A 21,995-nucleotide genomic window follows, 5' to 3' on the forward strand; every position below is an offset into this window, starting at 1 on the left:
TTAACATGGAAAGGTTGACCATTTAATGTGGAGGGTTTGGTCAACAAGAACTGGCCTTCATGTATAGAAAGCACAAAGTCTTGCCTTGACACTGTTTTAAATTCCAAATCAGTCCAAACTTCCTTGGAGGCTGAAAAGAACAGTCACAAAATGGAAGACTCAGTGAGTGGGGAAATATAACTACAAATCAACATGCTACTCTCTCCTCATCCAACATAATGTACTTCATTGTTTTCTGTTTTTAATGTTAAAGCTTTCTAAGTCTGCTGTTTTGCTGGCAAACCAGTTAACCTGAGGGTCTATTCTGCAGAATAAATAAAACAACAGATTCATTTTATAATTCTGTGCATCTCTCAGAAATGCTTATATTTATATTTATGTTACTGCAGAATCAGTAAAAAATATTTGTGTAAGTGTAAAGGTAATTATCCGTGGACCTCACTGTTGTAGTTGCTGAACAAATGCATAGAAAAGACAGTCCCTACCTCAACAGCATATCATTTTAATAGACAGAGAAGTACTATTGTCCCCATTCAACATGTGAAAAAACGAGACAGGGACAAGACTCAGTTGCCCAAACATAGGCACCTAGAGCCATTTTAAGCCTCTTCATGCATCTAAAACATCTGGCAGATATGATACGGGACATATGGGAAACCTCTGCTCTCAGAGTAGCATCTAGAGGCCACATACATTTAACACTATTCTGCTGAGGTGCTCTAGGAACCTATGTTTAAGCAGACAAATCCTATTTTAAATGTCACACAGGAAGACTGGCAAAACCATGAGTCAAACTTGGGTAGCTCCAGCTCTATTCCAATGCCTTAACCATAAAATCATCCTTACTGTAATTATTTCACATCGGCTGGAGTATTATAAGCTTGTGAAGACTGGGACAGAAGAAATCCAAAACGTGCGTTGTCCTGCCATGAACTGCATGTCTAACTGATCTGTTTATTGGCAGTCATAGTCAGCTTCAACATGATACTTACTTGAACTCATACTTCCTCCTGCAAAGGCAGACCTACAGCTATTGTAAAATCCTTTTTGCTGAATAGTAAAGAAAAATAGTTCTTGTATTATCCTGCTCTGTACATCTGCCATGTACATTGCCAACGTACATTGGCAGGATTCAATGCATCATCTTGTGCAGGACTTTCTGTGGCCTTTTGTAGATGGCATGATCTAGTCTGCCTTAGACAGATGCCAAGTAGGCTCAGCAGAGAGATGCAGGTACCAATGAAGACAAAAAGGAAGATAAAATCTGCCTAATTTGGGGGGATTATTCTCCAGCAGCTTTTATGGTGTGGTGGGTGCTCCCAAGTCCAAATAAAATCAGTCAATGCAGTTCATATAAGTTGGGTATCTACCACTTCCACTGAGTACAAACAGCCAATGTCAGATATCTTCATCCACTCAAGATCTGGTCCATTAGCTCTTTGAGGGTAATGGCAGCTGAAGCATGCATTCAAATTAGACCATCAGTAGATTAATATGGGAATAAAAAAATAAAATGCATGGTGAAAACAATTTTGGAGAAGAGACCATTCTCCCTCCCAACTGATAAGCCAGACTCCGGCTTCCTCGTGCACATTCTTCAAAGTCTCCCGAAGCCCTCTCCTCCTGCTGCAGGGTAGCACAGCCCTAAAAGAAGAATTGTCACGTATGTTCAATGACTATCGCCTCGATGCTGTTACTCATAGTCCTAACCACATCTAATTCCTTCGGCTCTTCTACCTAAACCCCAATCACTTCAAATTTCTTAAGCAACAGCCACCCATTTCACCACACAAGCCCTATGAGAATATATGTGGGCAAATTAAGTTAATCATTTGAGCTAAATCCAGACTTCTGTAAGGTTAGGCAGTCCTTGAATGGTGCAGGACCACATCACCCTGGTATATAAATGGGGATTCAACTGCCTGAAATCAATCTACCTGCAATTTAAGGTTCCTACCTACTTTCTGTCAATTATCTCTTCAATCAAGAGTGCATGTGAACATTTGTATTGGGTTTACATGGCAAAATTTTGGTAGCAGCGGGGGAAAGAGAGCTGCAGGGGTGGCTTCTGTGAGAGGACACCAGGAGCTGCCCCCATGTCAGACAGAGCCAGTTCCAGACGGCTCCAAGACAGACCCACTGCTGGTCAAAGCGGAGCCCATCAGCGACGTTGGTAGTGCCTCTGTGACAATATATTTATAAAAGGGTAAAACCACTGTGCAACAGATGTGAGAGAGGAGTGAGAAAATGTGAGAAACAGCTCTGCAGACACCAAAGTCAGCGAAGAAGGTCGGGGAGGAGGTGCTCCAGGCGCCGGAGCAGAGATCACCATGGTGAGGCAGGCCGTCCCCCTGCAGCCCATGGAGGTCCACGCTGGAACAGATATCCACCCTGCAGCCCATGGAGGTCCACGCTGGAACAGATATCCACCCTGCAGCCCATGGAGGTCCACGCTGGAGCAGACATCCACCCTGCAGCCCGTGGAGGCCCCCCACACCAGAGCAGGTGGATGTGCGCTGAAGGAAGCTGCAGCCCGTGGAGACCCCGCACTGGAGCAGGCTCCTGGCAGGACCCGCAGCCTTTGAAGAGGCCCATGCAGGAGCAGGATCCTGGCAGGACCTGTGGGGGACGCACGCTGGAGCAGTCCATTCCTGAAGGACTGCACCCCGTGGGAAGGACCCATGTTGGAGAAGTTTGTGAAGGACTGTCTCCTGTGGGAGGGACCCCATGCTGGAGCAGGGAAAGAGTGTGAGGAGGAAGGAGCGGCAGAGATGGAGCGTTATGAGCTGACCACAACCCCCATTCCCCGTCCCCCTGCGCTGCTCGGGGGGAGGAGGTAGAGAAATTGGGAGTGAAGTTGAGCCTGGGAAGAAGGGAGGGGTGGGGGGAAGGGAAGGTGGTTTTAGTTTTTTTTTATTTCTCACTATCCCAGTCTGTTACAATTAACTGGCAATAAATTAAATTAATTTCCCCAAGTCGAGTCTGTTTTGCCCATGACGGAAACTGCTAAGTGATCTGCCTGTCCTTATCTCGACCCATGAGCTTTTCATAGTATTTTTCCCTGAGTCCCATTGAGGAGGGGGAGTGATAGAGCGGCTTGGTGGGCATCTGGTAGCCAGCCAAGGTCAACACACCACAATGGTCCCACAGTTTAATCAAGGTTGTCTTTTTACCTTCTCAGTGTAAGATACTCCCTTAAAATTTTGTATCTTCTATTCATTTTTTTTGGGTGTCCGTGATAGGAAAGTTTTGTGCTGAACTGTATATTAACTATCTACGTATTTATATGGTGTTACACCTCACATTGGTCTGAAAGCCTCAGGAAAATACACCTATTTACCTTCCCAATATGTCCAGGAAATAGAAAAGTATTACCTCTTTATTTATATGCTAAGTAACCAGTTGAGGTCTGTAACAGAGTCACAGCATGTAACCGGGGTTTGAAATGTCAGACCACGAACACAAATAGCTTTGAGCACAATCATGCTCTTCCTGGAAATGCACACACAGAAAGTCCTCTCCCTTCTCCCCTCCACTTCTAGTGCTCTCTAATTCCATCCAAATATTTTAGAGGTGCCCCTTCTCAAGCCAGTTCTGTTTTTCCACTGCCATATGAAACCTGGAAGCTGAGGACTGTGAAAATGAAAAACTGCAAAGAGAAAGATTCCTTGCTGTTTTCTCCAAGTTAAAGCTTGTCCTTACTACACAGAATTAGCATGCCCATCCTTGTCTATGCAGCATCTTGAAGCAGATATGATAATTGTGTTTTCACTTTGGGATATCAAGGATATCTGATGAGCATTGTACCGGAAAGGTCTTGGCATTTTGCAGTTATCGTTCTTATATCAACTGCAGCAGAAAAATGTGTGATCAATTAAAAATCAGTTCTAAAGCTTGTTGCTGATTGACTATGCATTATTTAATGAATACTCTGCCAATTTCTTCTTTTCAACCTCATAAAATGGAAACTTTGATGTTCAAATAGCTTCCATTAATGCATTCTGTCATGAGTGTTGTTCTTAATGCATATGACATGATTACGCAGCTCTTATCAGTTCTTCAGAAAGGGTAATAAAACCATAAACTGCTCCTCACCAGTGAGCTTACATAATAAGAGCTAGTATTTTAATTAGGCTTTTCTTGTTGCCATTTAAATATAGCTTGATAGCAGGTGGGAACAAAGAAGTAAGACAAAAGACTTCAAAATATTTTCATTCTCTCCATCAAATGGTTCATGTTCGCAATTTAGGAGACAGATAACAATTATGATGGAGGAGTGAGATAAAGAATTTTTAAATCAACTTTTTTTTCTCTACAAACCCAAAATGTCATTATTAAAACCGGTGATGAACCAATGAAACTCTTCCACATGATCAATACGTTGCAGAGAATCACATCTTGATAAATTATTGACAGAAAAGGCTACAGTTTCAGTTTTTCATACCAGGGTTTATCTTTGCTTTAATTCAAAGTAAGAAGCTAACTCCTTACCAAGGCAAGGATTTAGAAGACATAGCAGTTTCTGAAGGTATGCAACAAATAGATAAGGCTTACTAATTCAACTTTACCCTGCCCAGAGATGGGCAAAGGTGGCGTTTAGACCAAAGTGAGGACTACACCAGTTTTAAGATGATTCTGCAGGAAGGCTTTCAGGACAGAGAGGCTGAAACCACCCCAGGGGACCACTAAAATCAGAGAATACAGTAGTACAGATGCACATAAGAATCATGCTGATCCATAAACATATCAAAACCAGTATTCATGACTTCTCATTGGAGATCGAAGGCTTGTACACATCTCATATCAGTAGTAAGAGATTAACTGCATGGAAATCAATGCAGTGAAAGGAAATCTAATTGATTCTGCAAAGGAAAACCATCAGAGTTACTGTAAAAGACAAATGAAATATCTGCTGCCTTCAGTGGCTTGATTAGATATCTATGAAAGGAAGCGCAAAAGAGTCACCACTTGTAAATTGTGCAAATCTCCTGATTTTAGCCATGTACCTTGGGAATTGCTAATATCCCTTGTAAAATAAACATTAAGAACTTGATTTTGCTTTCATCGCATGTGATCAACAAAGAGACTACAAAGTCAGAGAGAATGGAAAAGCATTTCTTCATGTCTTCAAATAAAGAAATATTTTCTATTTCTATGAACAGTGTCTAGGCCCCATTTAAGAGCTTCCAAGAGAAGATGTGGCTCGCCAGGTCTGGAGGTGACTTCTCTCTGAGGCTGGGGGAGATGATCACCTTGCCTGCAGGAGGTGGGCATGAGCAGAGTAAGAAGCAGTGGGAGAAGGTCAGAAGACTCTGCAACATCAGGGGTGTCAAAAAGGATGTTGAAGGATCTTCTCTGAGGCCCTGCACGAAAGGAGGGGCAGGCAGAGTCTAAGCTGATTGGGCTGGTAAATGGAGACTCCTGTGAAGGTGAAGGCTGGAAGGTGGTGACTTCAGGCACTTTGAGGAAGGGTCCTGCTCTGCTGACAGATCTGCAGCTACAGACCAGGTTCGGTGCCCCAGTTCTGGGGCTGGGAGCTGTGTCCTGCCTGGGGAGGAGAGCTTTAAACCCAGAACAACGGGGGAGGGAGACAATGGCCCACAGTCAGGCAAGGAAGTGGTAGACCAGGCTGGCAAGAAAAGGGAGATGTGGACAAGAGAGACTCTGGTGAACAGGGCTGAAGGAAGCCCACCTCAAACAATGCACAAAAATAAGGAGAAGATGAGCACACAACTCCATGGGGAAAGCTTTCATACTTTTCCTGGGAAACCATCACGGCTGGGTGCCTCTCTGTGCCTGTACACTAACGCACGCAGCACGGGGAATAAACAGGAGGAATTAAGGTTTGTGTGCAGTTGTAGAGCTACAATCTCAATAGGATCATAGAGATGTGGTGGGACAGCTCATACGACTGTAGTGCTGTGATGGATACAGGCTCGTTAGGAAGGACAGGCCAGGATGCTGAGGAGCAGGAGTTTCCCTTTATGTGAGAGAGCAGCAGAGATGCATGGAGCTTGGTGACGCATGAAGAGCCAGATGAGAGCTTATGGGTCAGGATTAATGGGCAGGCCAATGTGGGTGGTGTCGTGGTGAGTGTCTGCTACTGGCTGACCGGTCAGGAAGAAGTAGATGAGGCTGCCTTCATTCAGCTGGAAGAAATCTCACATTCAAATGCCCTGGTCCTCGTGGGGGACTTTAACCATTACCTGCTGGAGGGACAACAACTTGGGCACAAGCAACCCAGGTCGTCTGTGGAGGGTATTGAAGACAACATCCTGACACAGGTGATCAAGGAGCTGATGAAGGGAGATGCTCTGCTGGACCTCACATTTTCAAACAAGGAGAAAATGCAGGGGAAGGTGAAAGCTGGGGGCAGCCTTGGCTGCGCGCACCGTGTGAAGTTCAGGATCATGAGAGGAAAGATCACGACAAAATGCATTAAGCCCTGGTCTTCAGGAGAGCAGACTTTGGCCTGTTCAGGGACATGCTTGGAAGAATCCAATGGGACACAGCCCTGGAGAGAAAAGAGGTCCAGAAAAGTTGTTGGATTTTTAAGTATCACCTCCTCCAAGCTTAAGAATGGTCCATCCTGATGTGTACGAAACCAAGCAAAGGAGGCAGGAGGCCTGCGTGGATGAGCACGTTGCTCCTGACACAACTCAAACATTACAAAGGAGTATACAAGAGGTAGAGGCAGGGACAGGTGACCTGGGAGGAATATAGAGACATTTTCTGATTGTGCATGGATGGGGGTTAGGAAAACCGAAGCTCGTCTGGAGCTGAATTCAGTGAGGGCCATGAAGGGCAATAAGAATGGCTTCTATAGGTACATCAGCAGCAAAAGAAAGTCTAGGGAAAATATGGATCTGCTGCAAGTAATATTATTTAGCTATTAAGCATGTACCATAAAGCCTATATATTGCAATTCCTTGTTAGGAACAGTTAAGGTTTTTCTAAGATTATCATTCTTACTAAATCACGTTTGTGGTGTGTCTACAGTAGTCACTAAAGTCTGGAGACCTTTTCTCCAAGAAATGTTAAGGCTCCCTGTGGAAAGCAGAAGAGTTTGTAAGATCCTGTGGGTTTTAAGGTCTTTAGAGACAATCCAAAATTGGCAAAATCAATACTCAAGATAAAGTCCCATATAACAGGCTATAGGAGTAATGACTGAATTCTATGATCTGGAGACACATTCCGAAAGTTTTTTCCTTTTAAATTGGACACAGAAGAGATTTTTTGCCTTGCTTCTGCCAGCTTAAGTCCTTAAGTGCGTTAATATTTTTCTCAGGTTTCTACAAGCTTCTCTATATTTTTGACACTGCATCATTACAAACGCAGTGCATTTCCATTTGTATTCTGTGAGCAGGGTAGTCCACAACACGTACGGATTCTAATCACACCTAGAATCTGCCAGAGTCCAGCCAAATAAGCAATTATCATGATTCTGGGGATTTAAAAATATATGTTTCAAGAAAAATACACTGTCCTATTTTCTGTTCTTCAGGGAAGAAAAGAGAATTTATTGCACCTCAACAAAGAGAACCATGTCTGCTTGGATTTCCTTGCCCTGGATTCTAATGGGGTTATTTTAATTTATAACTGCCTTGTTATATTAAAGAATGTATCAGTAAATGTACCATTTAGTATGTAACTCCGATTCTGCTTTTAAGTTCTGCTTGATGGATTATCTTGTATTCTGTAACCTAATATCACTGATGTTATGTAGGGCGTCACTATAAATTAGATTATTCAATGTGAGATGATACAGTGTTTCATTTTAAATATTTTATTGTGTTATAGAATGAATATCTGTCTAAGGAGAACACACAGATTACTTGTCAGCATAAAGAAACTGGCAACTGGGATTCAGGGTTCCTCGAGGTACACATCTGACCTTGGACAGCGAGCTATTCAGTGTAATATTCCTCTTTAACACAATGTTTAGTAATAGAAACCATCAACATCTATTCCAGCAGCTGGTAGAGCTAACAGAATTGTTTCTGAAGCTTTCTCATGGCTCTGATGAATGGCAGTTTCTGGGGAAGGTGAGACCACCACCACAAATGAAGGTGCGCTACTCCATCGTCCCTTAGATGGCACCTGCTTGTGGCATCCTAGCATGTGTCACTTAAACATACACTCACCAATGACTGCTGCTATCTAAAGTAAAAGGTAACTATTTTCATGGCACAAAATAGCAGCTTTCCAAGAGCAACACTTTTCATAAGCACTTATTTCAATGGACATCATCTACCAACCACGGTTTTGTAAGATGCCAGAAACCCTTATGCACAGACCCAAAGTAGGTAGTTCTAGCTGTTAGATCTCTGAAATGAAAAATGCCCTTAACAAAGGATACCTGTTCAATATCCATAAAGCACAATTGAAATTAAAGGAATATCAATATTTTAGATCTCTGTAATAGGAGGGAATTCTTTTCAGTGGAACTGACCCTACCCTAGTGTGTTGCACTGATAGGAATTTTGCACTTTGTGAGACTGCAGTAGCATATAACGAAATGTGGTAACATATAAAGGAAGAGAATTCAGTACTTGCCCTATAGTGGAGGTATAGATGTGAATCGCTCTAAGCTAGCAAGTCCATCAACACATGCATTTCTTGCGGGTACGCACTCAGTTTCCTTAATGCAGAGTGTGAACGTCTGCAACATCTAATTATTCTGTAAGTCCACTGTAAGGTAGGAATATATTGCCATTTCATGCTGTAACTTAACCAGTTAAGTTACAAACAAAAGTGACATATATGAAGTCACAGAGGAAGCCTATGACAGTGTCTCACCTCTAGGGGTGATGCCTTGAACACTACAACAACCTACGTCTCTCATATTTGGATGTAAGAGCAGTAACTTTTTTCTGATTTATTGGTAAAATTTCTATGGCAAAGAGTAAATTTCTTTTTTTCCTCTGAAATCTTTCACGCCCGCAAAAAGAGCAACATCTTATTTACAATAAAATCACCTGTATGTTCTTTCAGTAACATTTATTGTAGCATCTTCAATTATCTTAAATATCTTGCTCTTTTGCCACTGATGAAAATGCAGTACCGAGAATGCCGAGATGGGAAGGGACACAACCGTTCTCAGCAGAGCTCGTAACACTGACTGTGCTAGAGCTTCCCTTCGGTGAACGAGGCCCGAACACGTCAAGCCCACTGATGCCAAAGGAAATTACAAGGATGTGCAAAAATAAAAATATGACACTATGGCCACTGTAACCAAAAAGCAGAGCATCAAAGGGAAAAACAAACACAACAGTTTTCCAGTGGAATTTTTTGAATAAAATGGGGGGAGAGGAGAAGGGGAATCCCCAGCCAGAGTAACCTGTCCAGGTATTCAGTGTATGTGTAATATGTCTTACTGGGGTTTCCTTGAAGAATTCATATTCTGACACTGGAAAAGGGGATGAGGGGGAGTTTCATTATTCTGAAACTCTTGCTTTTCCCAGAATGCATGAACCATGTAAAAAGCTGTCTTATATCCCCCACCATGCTTAAATAGGGCTTATATAGACATTGGCGGGGGGGCTGTGCTTTTCTTCCTTGCAACTAGCAAGATAACCAAGGCAGAATAATTACATACAGCAGACCACAGCTAAATATTGATTCAGATGTCATTGCAAAAAGAAGAGGTAAGAGAACAGCAGCTTGAAAATAATGATGTAAAAATCTATGAAATAATGGTGGAGACAAGTAGACTTACAGCAATTATACACACAGCAGTTCAAAAGCCAGGCTGGATTAGGAAAAACAGCAGATGATTCAGTACCTCCTGTGAAAATGGTCCTCCTCACTTGATATCTATGCAGCCTTCTGCCTGGAACTAAGCCGGCATGACAGGCACGAATTCAGGCAAGGAAAAACCTGCTAATTAGAGGAGTCACTCCAGTTTAGTTCCAGGTGTCATCACTTAACCAGCTTTTTGCATCTAGATATCCTAGTTAGGAAGACATTGTGCTACAGTGTTGAAAAAAAGTGGATAACAACAAATGAGATGGATAGGTTCTGGCCCTGTGCAGCAGGATCTATCATTCAAACGTTTTATACATGAATGAATTCCAATATTTCTCTAAATTGTATTGCACTTTTTAGACAGTAATATCTATGACAATAAGCTGTTTACCAGCATTAGCATTCTTTCTTTGAGAGCACCTGCAAACCTTTAACGTGGTAGGGGCTGAAAGACTTACTCCTCCCTTTTTTTCCTGGCATTTGCATTTCACTGAACTAGAGATTTCTTAATGCAACTTCTGCACCTGCTGTGAAACATAACATCTATTACTTTAGAACCAATTATACACTTGATTGCGGCATAATCTACAAGAATAAAAGGTGGTGGTTCCTGCTCCAGAAGAGTTGACACTGGAAAAGGTTTATTGACTATGAGTGCAGGAGAAACCCATTTTGACTGTGGGGTTGCAGTAAGTGCAAGGGCGTACAAAACTTCCAGCAACTATAATCCTCTTCCCGTATGTTTTGGGTACTTTAAAGAAACAGTGGAAACAGTAAAAGACTGACTGGCTAGGAAAACCTCAAAAAAATGTTTCTCTTTGCTGAAGAATAAATACTATGATCTATGAGAGAGATTTTTTTGAATTATAACTGCTGCCTCTGAAGTTGTGCAGAACTGCTTTCCCCAGCATCTGATGTGTCACCGTTATCATTAGTATCTGTCAGGGCTGTTACAGATTCTGACTTAAAAAAAAAGGAAAATAGCAGCACGGCAGAAGTTCTTCTGCCTTTGAAATTGGAGTTTAACAACTCCTGTGAACTGTACTTCAGTGCTGTCAGAGCGGGCAAATATTCACTGCACATTATCAGAGCAGTCCTGCTGCTTGCTCCTTCCTTTTGACAACAGGGTCCAGGTATGTACCTAGCTTGTCCTTAAAGCAAATATTTTGAACCTGGATGTGCTTATTTTGGGATAACTTAGATAAAGCACTCCCTGACATCAGCCATGCTACCAAGCAAACCAGCAAAGGAAACCTTTTCACACTGTACTTATTTTCTTTTTGATAAATAGAGGGGTGCAAACCTGTCAGCCACACAAGTTTTATGAAAACTGAGTTCAGGGTCATTGTAACTATTAACCTTTGCGTAGATACTATTGGGGCAAATGTACCAGGGAAACCTCACGTGAGCCCTCTGCACGTGGGCAGAACATTGCTCTAAAAGATGTAACGTGATGAAACTGGTAAAATATTCCAATAAGATCAATTAACAGAAGCTTTTTTGTGGCAGAATTGAAACTCCAAAAGTGGGTAGCTGTTGAGTCATAAATGGCAAGATCAGAAAAAGAGAGGAAATCTAAGGAGTGAAGATTTTTACAAAGATAAGCATACGCAGAACAGGGCAAAGGTACAGCCTGACACTTTTTTGCAGTCCTATCATGCCACCAACATCCTCGTATCTCTAGAAAGTATCACACAAACTGTTTGAGGATAAGACAGCCTATTCACTGAAAACCACCGAGCACCACACTGAAGGCCAGGGGGCTGATGCCAACGAATACTGAGGGGGACTTTGGGCTGTCGGGTGCACCACGGAAAGGATGGATTTCTTTCATAGACATTTTGCATAGTCATTTACACCCCAAAAAAGTGAATATGTCACACTGCTATTCCAGTTTAACAGTTTTTCACTCATTCTACAAGGGCATAAATGATGGCTCATGTCGTAGCACACATGAGAGGAATGAGCCCTTCAATAACAGCCGCATTTAGGACATGTGTTCTCTCTCGCGCTGAAGTTAGCGGCTCTCTTTCTATTGACTCAGGAGCTCATACTGGTAAGGGCCCAATTCTTCCAACAGCTTTGGAAGACTTAATTTGTTAAGACTTCGGCTGAGATCTGAGAAAGGCTGAAGCATTTTTCCGAGGTGCCAGAAGTGAGGGCTTTTTTGCATTCTGATCTTCTGACATAGATTTTCTCAGATCCAGTATCTGTCATTATTTACACAGCTCTGTTGGCATGTGTGGCATTCTGCAGGCTAGTAAGAAGTCAAGAACCATGCTCTGAGGAGATCATCATCTAAAAATTGGCATATAATTTAATGAGTAAGGACAAAAAGAAAACAAGATAAATAGAAAATTGCTCCTGGGAAAGTTCCACCCTTTATTTTTAATCACAAAGAATGCAGATCATTCAGGCTGCTTCTGTTTCAGATTTGTTTCTTTTTGATTGATTAGACATGCAAGAGAGAAAGAGCGACCAGACACAGTGACCAAAAGTTCCCCTAGGAAGGATGAAGTAGAAGGCACAAAGGGAATAAAAAATTTCTGAACCAAACCCTCTTATTCGCCTGCCCTGCCTCTCCTTTGTGTTGCCAAAGAAGAACAAACCAGGAGATTTCAAGGGGAAAGCTTTTTATTTCCTGAAAATTGGGGTATCTTCAAGGTGATGCAAACCCCACCCACCCTTTGCTCCCACCTTTCCTGGGGGACGCAGCATTTGGTCGGGTTGCAGAGTGCACAGAGGGGGGCTGCTGAGGGCAGCACCGGAGCTGGCACGCGCTCACGTACCTTCGTGCGTTGTATGACCACCCTAAAATACTCTAAAAAGCGTTTGGCCCTGTAACCACCTAGAACCAGGGGAGCTGGTATGTAGTTCCCAGCATGTTACTCCTTTCCATCCCATTTGACATTTTTCCCCTCCCTCTCCTGCAACACAACCCAGCCTACCTTTAGCAAACACATTCACACCATCAAGTTTAAACAGACTTTAATTTTTCTCTGCCTTTGCACTCGATGTTGTCCCCACAGAAGGAGACATGAATTTCCCTGGCAATTACATTCTGAGTAACTCAATTAGTCCTGAAATACAGAACAGTGAGCATTCTATATTTTCTCTATCATCTCATTTATAATGCTTGCAGATTTTTTTCAAAAAACTTCTTTTTTCTCTGGCAATTCTCTGCTGATCATTAGCTATAAATAGATTATATCGATCTATGTAAATGCCTGCTTATTTTATAAACTGCAGCCATAATTTTATTTTAAGGTAAATGACTGGCAAGGAAAAGAGCAAAAAAGCACATATGTTAGAGGTATGCAAGATAACGCTTAAAACTACCAGTTGAGTTCTCCTCACCAACCCTGATTCCAAGTGCAGGAACAGGGAATACAGCTGAACTACAGGCCAACAGATTTACTTAATTTGGAAGAAAAAAGAAACATACGGAAAAAAACCACTGTTGCAAGATATTTCCAAGATTCATATGGAATTCAATAGTAACAGGAATATTTGAAGTTACTTAAAAAAAAAATCTGTCATGCGTCCCACAGAAGGGACATGTACTAAACTTGATGTCTTGGGGAAGTCTTAGGTAATTAAGTTTTCACTGTATTTCTTAATTAAAATTGGTGGAAAGTGGTATCAATTATTTCAGCATTAAAGGATAAAGCTGGGAGTAAAGATGACACTTCTCCTGGGCTGTATATACTGTCCTGTTGTATACATAATTTGTCCATTTTGATATGAATATTTTTCCTTTTTGTATAGTTAATTTGCTTTGGTAGAGAAGGCAATGGAGGAAGTAAATCAGTCATCTTGACTTTGGCCAGAAAAAAGGTAAATCTTTCTAAGATGGAAGTTAAGTACACCCATTCAGCTTGGTAAAACTAACGTGAATGTGAATCAGTAACATGCTGTGATTCAAGGTACACAAGTTCACAGCAAAACTGTATTAAAGAAAGGAAGATTCACTTGCGAAATGGAGGAAATCACTAACACAATGCGATGTTAACTTTCAATTAGCAGATGTAGCTTTCGCTATACGTTGTGAAACTCAGTCTGTTAGACTGAAAATAGAAAAAAGCAGTGAACAGTGAAGAAAAAAACGGTGGGCTATTTTTCCTTTCTTTGCCACGTCCTAAAGGCAGTCTCTAGTTGTTGAACATAATGTGTTATCAACTGATTGTACATTTTCAGCTGACCAGAAGCCTAATGACAAGAACACATCAGTCTTCACAAATGAGTATAAAAGAAAGAGTTTGGTCAGCATCAGACCCCAATCTCTTGTGAATCGGTACAAACTGCTCAGCAGTGATTTGTTGGGCAGCAGACTAAGGAATTTGAAATGGCACATGTTAGAGGATGAAAGTGGGGCACGTACGTGTGTGCAATGAGAAAAAATGAGCTCCTCAGAAGTAATTTTGCATAGAGGCAAAGGCTGCTGCATCTCCACTCCTATCAGATGTGAGGTCGATGACTCTCTCAAACCCAATTTTCCTGATGGAGCAGAGGAGAGAGTTTCCTGCTCCTGTATCTGTTTCCTCCAACCTGATTTGCAGACTGGCAATGATAATGTCTTCTATTGCTGTTTTGAAAATCATAGAATTTGAAAACAATCTAGTTAAGGACACAGACAAAAAATCCCCAAGAGAGCACTGGGGACAGGAGACAGATTTTCTCAGATAATGAGCTTTTAAAACTCATTTTTTGGTATAAAGATTCCATCTAAAATAAGAAGTTGCCACTTTTTCTTTTCTTCTTACAGTAGAAAGAGTGTTTGGCATATGCAAAATCTTAATATTGGATTTGCACCAGGAAACAAAGCCAGGGGATCTGGCCAGGAAATACATGCTCTATAAAATGGGCAAATCCAAGATGGCAGTGGCCGAGGGACAAAACACTGGAGATTTCAGGTTTGTTGCAGTATGAAAGGCTCCATGATACGCAATGAATCCCTGACAAGTGGGATTTTTTAAAGCCTGCTAGGCAAACTTTCCAGAATACACTTCTACTTTTGTCCATTTTGGAAATATCTACAGGGCAAATTCAGGGCAACTCTGTTCTAGAGATGCATTCTCCAAATGCTAATATTCAAATATCCTTACTGCCAAGTTTGCCAGCCTGGAGACACCCTTGCGAAGCAATGATATGCTAACTAAATCATGTTGTCTATTATGTCTATAATCTGTCCTGTGTCCAACATTCGGAGAAGCAGGTGCATCCCCTCAAAGAGCTTTCATAAAGTGTTCTTCCTCTGCATTTGTAGACACAATTACTTTGCAGTAAATTTATATATTGGGGAATTTTACAAATAAATTACATGATAAAACAATCCCAAAAAAGATGCTAGAAGCTACCACACAGGTTTCAAGAAACTAGTCAATAAAGAATTATTCTTTCTTTACTTCCAAACAATAGCAGCATGGTCTCTAAATTCATTTGCACACTTGTTCTTTCTCTTACCAGCTGTTGCCCTTTTGGACCCCAACCAGCATACTGAAGCTTTGCATTGCTGACCTCAGGGGGATACAAATTCTGGGGATCCCTGCAAAAAGAGAAAAATAAAATTTCAGCTTCAGGAATGTCCTTACTTAAGCTGGTGCACATCTGTTTTGGAAATCCACCATGACCTTGTAAGGCATCTTTCAGCTGGAATCATCTAATATTTAGTGACAGATTTCAGTAGATTGATTTACTGTAAGGTAAGCACTATACCACTAGCAAGCGTTGGTAAGATCAAATATTTAACTGACAATTTCTGTTTTCTTATTAATACAAAGTTAAACACATTAGTTCCACTGCTGACTGCCTGAGCCTTAAGAATTAGTCAAGGGATGGCAAACAAAGTAATTGTATTTATCAACACTGATGATGTCCACAAAGGATAAACAATAATTATATCTTTGAATCATACTGCCACAAGAAATACATAATTTCATCTTCTTCACCCTATGGCTTTTCTGCCTAATAATTTTCCTTTGAACATGACTGCAGGAAAGTTCAACAACTGTATAACAACTGATATGCAGCCTGACTTTGAACGGAAAAGCTCCTATTAATACCAAATGTCTCATTTTTTAAGAAAATAAAATCAAAATGCTTTTCTTATTCTTTCATCCATTACCTTCATTTTGCAGCAGAACATCAGTGAGACATAGCAAATGCAATATAGAAAAAGGAGGCTTTTTTGGTAAATGTCACAGCAGCATAATGTCATTTTATCACAGCACAGACACCATTGCCTTGATGGTATTTATACTCAGCATAAGTAATTACATTACATATTCTGAAGTCACATTGCTACAACTCTGTGTATAGTAATATTCTACAAACAAGAACACTAATAAAGCCTGTATACAGCATACCTCATTAGCAGATCTCAAACTGCTTTAAAAAGTAAGGGCATTATCATCACTGGTCTACAAATAAGAACAAAAGGGCAATTTGAGGCCAACATCACCCAAAACCAGAGAAAAGAGCCAAAGCCTGCCTAGCCTTTAAGCGAAAGGCCTTCTCTGCTTGTGTAGAGTTTATTTCTTCATTAAAGGCAATGTTTTCCAGACGATATTTTCAAAACAGAACAAAACTAATGCAATAATTGGACACTAACAGAATTCTCTTTATTGCCCGTTTTGTGACCTGGTGCTGTACCACAGTTACCCTCCAGCTCTGCCCTTTCAGGCAAGAACTCCCTTGGCTGCACATTCCTGCTGCACTGGGGCTGTTGTAGCAAGTCCAAAGACAGCAGCAAGAGGAGTGTTTAGAAATTGATTTTGTGCGGTCTTTCCAATGTGAAAAAACTAGCTTTTCCTGTGAACTCCTGTTCAAAGACCAGCTAGAATCAGGGCAGATCCTAGATGAGGACACTGATGCCTACAGGTTCCCCCTTCCATAACTCCTGCAGTTGGAACAGCAACTTCTGCTCTCCTGCTAGAAGGTACGCATCAGTGGTTATAAACCATAACCCATGTCTGCAAGGGCCCTGTGAAGAGGTCCATGGAGCTGGTTAAACGTTAAAGTGCTCAAGATGACAGGTTTGATGCAGACAGGACCCATTAGGAATGGGGGGGGGGGGGCAAGAGGAGTTTGTTGAGCACTGACCCTTCAAGCTTGAAGGGTACCCAGATAGCTTTTGGCTCTATAGGCAAAGTGTCACCCACAACTGCTGCCGGTGGAGTAAAATTATGTCTTTTCTTCTCATGGTTTTTAACCAGAAGGTGTCTTTATGGGTAGCCTAAAGTCATTTTTGTAAGGTATGGATAAGAGAAGAGGTAAGTGTCATACTGAACTGCTACCAACAGCAGCCACAAAATTCCCATTTCAGAAAGAATAGCCCTACAGCCTCTTCTGGATCTTTTCAAGCTTGTACGCATCAGCTATTTAAGTTTCAAGTCAGCTATTCCTGTTAAGACTCAATCTCTTTGGTTAGCTATCTTGATTATCTCAACAGAGAGTAACCTCTGAGTGCAGGAGGAAGAGAAAAAACTAGTGAATGAAACCAAAACCTCTTACGGGAGAAAAAAAAAGTACTTCATTTTTTGTCAAAAGAATTATCTAGTTCTTGGGGTTTTTTACTCATGTGAGAAGAGGAACAAGATATTATAAATAGACAGGGAAATATCATCCCCAAATAAACAGATTATACAATTGTAAGAATTCAAACCTGTAACGCTTCAGATAACACAGGTGGAGCTAAGGGACAGACATACCAATTACAGCCAATAATTCAGACCAGAGCCCAGACAAATCCTGTCGGTTCTGCTCACTGCATTATCTTTTAGAAGAGGAAAACTCTAACACAATGAGAAATGCTGCATAAATCAGCTTTGGTACCTGATAAGGCAGAAGGAAAAGCCCTCCATTTGGAAAGAGGAAAGAGCTCTGCTGCAGACAAAAAAGCAAAGTCATCTTCTCTTTCTCTGATATGGCTGAGGAAAAATAAAATTGCATCTCCTGTGTTCCTTCTTAAGTTGTTCAGAATGGCTGGGAAATTTCTTTTGTAGCAAAATCTTGTTTGTTTGCCTTGAAACCTTTTGATAAATATGTGGATAGAAGGGCTGACTGATGAAATTGCACATTGTCTGGAGACACCTCATTTACAAACCTCGGTACCATAAACTGCCTCTATATTCAGCATGTAACAGCATGCACGTCCAGGTTGTGATGTAGACCTCTGAAGGTAGGCGGTAGCCATCCATCCATCCATCCTCATGCTCTGAGTTATTCTTTTTCACCATGGGCTATGAAAGCAGTCTAAGATCCTAGTTTCCCCCCACAAACACTAATAAGAGATGGACATTTTCCTCTTGGTAGATTTTGGTTTGTTCCTCATCTCTTCTGAAAAGAATCCTCTTCCCTAGAGTAGCAACATTCATTCCCTCACCTGCAGGAAACTTCAGTGTCACATGCAAGGGGATTGAGAAGATATCTCTCCTTGCCAAGCCTGATCTAGCAGGCTTCAGAGAAACTGTAGCAATGAGCTGGAGATAGGCTATATAGCAGTGGCCAGGGGAGACCAGGGTGTCAGCAAGTCTGAAGGTGGCATAAAAATGGAGTTCATCTACTTGTGAACCCTACCATGAAAGACCAGACTCCCACATGCTTACTCAGGCTACGTTGGGTGCACGGTCTGCGGTGGAATACACGTGGACACCCCCTCCCTGGCAGCCCCAAGCAACCCCGTTACAAACTCATCATATCACCTACAGAAGGAGGACGAGTTGTCTACACAGCTGCTCCAGGCGAGTTGGCCACAACCCTCTACCACTCTCCCCAGGAAAGCTCTTAGTGATCCTCAAACTGAAAAACCCGTTTGGAGAGCAGATATCAAACACATTTCTGATTATCTCATACTATTCTGGACCTTTAGTTCTCCTTGGTAAAAATCCCTTAAGGGAGTCAGACCAAATGCACACCGATATCCCAGGAGCACTCGTCCATTTTCCAAGTGCTGCATAGATGGGATCTCATGCTGGTCAGCTCCTTCTGGGAGGTATGTAATTGCTTATAAGCTATAGTCCTCCATAGCTACATCCTTGCTTCTTCTCCAAAACAGCCTGCTTGAGATTCTTCTGAATTTTTTCTTGAATCAATCTATATTATGGGTCATCTCAGCCTCTCCAAAGAGCCAGTGCTCCTCATAGACCCTCATAATTAGGCCTTGGTTGGATGTGAGCCTTCCCCTTGTGAGCTCATTTGTGCAGGATGCTGGCTTGGAAACAGGCTATTCTGAAGGCGGCCGGTATATCTCCTGTTACTGGTTTGCGTGGAGAAATAGGTTCACTGCATCGTCACACCGCTTTCAATATTTCCTTACGGAAAAGAACCTTAATCTTCATTTCCAGCCAAAGAAATAGCAAGGCCTTATTAAAGGATTGCCTTTCTTTCTTTCACCTCTTAAAATGATTGATTTTAAAGCCTGGGAAAGAAAGGAATAATAATGTTGGTTTAGGCAGACAGAAGATGGAGCAGGTGCTATATAAACTCTTCCACGTTAAGACGACATTGTCTGGAGCTGAGGTTGTTAAATTGCTCCAGACACAGGCATGATTTCAGCACAATGTTCACAAAACATTATGGAAGTAGTAAATTGTGAAATTTGCTCATTTAGATGAGGATTTCTGCCAAAAAGTCTCCCCTCAAAATTTCTGAATAAGGAAAATTCCTGAGTGCAATTAGCGTGCTGTCTGCCAAAACATTTTTGCCTGTGATTTAGCTCAGAACATATATGTAGAATAAAACAAACTAATCAATCATATCAGGTTGCCTGGTTTTCACCTTAAAAAATACCGTGATTAATGAGGAATTAGTTTTAAAGAGATTGTATTGGTTTTGCTGAAAATTTTATATCTATGTGTTCCTTCTTCTGACATTTTCTCCTATTCTAAAGAAGACCAATTTCCCTCAGAGACTTCATGGCATTGAGTCTCCCCTTGAGCACAAACATGACAAACTGTTCTATATTAAGTTCTTCAAAAGCAACTTAAAAAAAACCAATAGAAATTTTCCACTGTAATTGAGGGAGAGGCTCCTTTTACTTCAAGAAAAATATTTTACAATGTCAGACTGAAAAAGACTGAAACTGAAAAAAGTAGTCAAAGTCTGGGGTATGGTATAGGCTGTCCTTCTAGGGTCTGTTTTAATAACTTTTAATCTTAATTTTAAATATAGAACAATAGAATTTCTATGGAAATTCTTTGCACATGCTGCCAATGTGAGTAAAAATGCAACAATTTGCACTAAAGGCTGCTCTTACATGTCCATCCTCTAAACAAATAACCAAAACTATGTATATGAGCTGGAGTGAGTTCTTAAGAAAAACTTTGAACCCCCTTGCTTAACTATGCCATAAGTTTTGAAAATATAGGAAGTATATGAAGATCTCAGTAGTATATGCAAAGAAGTTGAAGAAATAAACAGTTTAAAAAAAGTGTGGGGAAGGCAGAAATATCCCCTCCTCTCATTTGCGTCAAGCCAGCGCTGAATATTTTGAAAGACAACAGCCCTAAGCACATCAGCTCTCAGTACTTTAAGACTTTTTCATACGATAGTTAACGATAAAAAACTATCTATCTAAACTATCTGTCTCAGCATCAGAACTTAGTGTCTTCATGTCTACTTGTAATAGCATAAAATCAGACAGCAGCTTAGACAGATTTCTTCTTCCTTAGAAAGAAGGAAAGAAAAAAGAGATATAAACCACTATGTAGAAAAGAGAACTGGAAGGGTTATAAAGAACCGAAAACTTCATAATATTTAAGAGTTTGTGATGCATGATGAGAAAAAAGTGCACTGGAGAAAATTTGCAAAAAGAAATAAAAGCATGTAAAACATATGTGTTCATAAATGTACAGAGAACCACAGATAAGGACTTGGAGAAAGAGGGAAAGATTTCCAAGAAGCAGGAATGCCATTTCTTGAGAAGCAAAAACGCATTCTTAAACAATTAAATGACTTGTTTACTTCAGTATTCACCAAGGAGAAGAGGAGACAGGTGCCATTAAGAAAATTGCTTCCCAGGAGATAGACAGCCCTGCAGAGACTCGCAGTGAGATAGAATAAAATTTAATACAAATGGGAATCAAGGATTTTCCAGAACAGATAATCAAGAAATCAGACTGTCAGAAAATGCAACTAAAAGAATCCTCCTGGAATTGTCATAAAAGTGCTTAAATAGATAGAGAAGGCTCTTCCATTCATCTAGGCTTGTCCGCTATTAAATATTTAATGTACATACGCACACACACACAAGCGTATTTTCCTTACAGCACTTTTCAGTGAACAAAAGTAGGAGGAAGTAATGAAAGCAATTTGAATTTATTAATTTCAACTACAGATACACATCAGATCATTCAGCTGTTCTTAAAAACAACCAATCTCACCAACCGTTTTGTCCAAGATGAATGAATTCTATGGATTTAGAGCATAAAAGACAGAAAGCAAGGGAATCTAAAACATTTGTCCCTAATTTGGCAATCCAGTCAGATTCAAGCCAACAATATGAGCTCAGAGGTCTTTTTGATTATAGTCTGCCTGTGTCTGTAAAGCATGCATCAATGTAATATTTGGTACTGCAAAATCTTGCACAATACTAATACCACTTTAAAATCAATCACTTGTCAGAAAAGAGCCACCAACTTCCATTGGGAATTATGTAAAATGATGGCACAGGCTTGCCTTTCTAGTGAAGGTCTACAACAACTGGTTTAAAAATGCATCGGAGACTGGTACACGGCTAGGAGTCACGGTAATGCAGGCTGGAGGACCGCAAGTCATTGATCAAAATCTCTAGGTTTCCCTGAGTAAGCAAACAGTGGCAATGGTCCTTAGATACTGGTAGCATTACTTTTAAAATGGTGACATTATCATATTTCTCATGTGACCCCTCTAAATCATAGATGACAGAGTGGAATTTTTACTGCATTTTTTTAAAGAACTTTTGTTCCTGGAGTCATATTTTGTTCCCTAAAGAGACAATGAGAGGTGGTAGCATGCAGGTGATAAACACAACCACTTAAAAGTAATTTTCTCTTACTCATGTAATTTTCTCTTGCTCTACAGAGGTTTCTCAGCCAGCTCTGATCTCAGATCTACTCAAGGCATGAAGTAAGGCACTGGATTTATCAGGATTTCAAGTCTATTTATCTACAACAGAGGCATGGAAAAACGAAAATCTAAATATTTGAATGCTATCAAGAAGGCTAGTCAGAATTACGGCTATCCAGAGATCAGCTATCCAAAATACGGGC

General features: G+C 40.9%; 1 protein-coding gene across 2 annotated transcripts in view; it reads right to left on the reverse strand.

The window, feature by feature from the left end:
* The window catches only part of DPP6 (dipeptidyl peptidase like 6), a 424,225-nt gene that overhangs the window by 93,077 nt on the left and 309,153 nt on the right, over positions 1-21,995 (reverse strand). For both annotated transcript variants that reach the window (XM_075144168.1, XM_075144169.1), the window contains exon 7: positions 15,211-15,292. In XM_075144168.1, the coding sequence (XP_075000269.1) occupies positions 15,211-15,292 (82 nt within the window). The remainder of the gene's footprint in view (positions 1-15,210; positions 15,293-21,995) is intronic.

The sequence above is a fragment of the Calonectris borealis genome, chromosome 2, assembly GCF_964195595.1.
Source record: "Calonectris borealis chromosome 2, bCalBor7.hap1.2, whole genome shotgun sequence".
In the NCBI taxonomy this organism is placed as follows: Eukaryota; Metazoa; Chordata; class Aves; order Procellariiformes; family Procellariidae; genus Calonectris; species Calonectris borealis.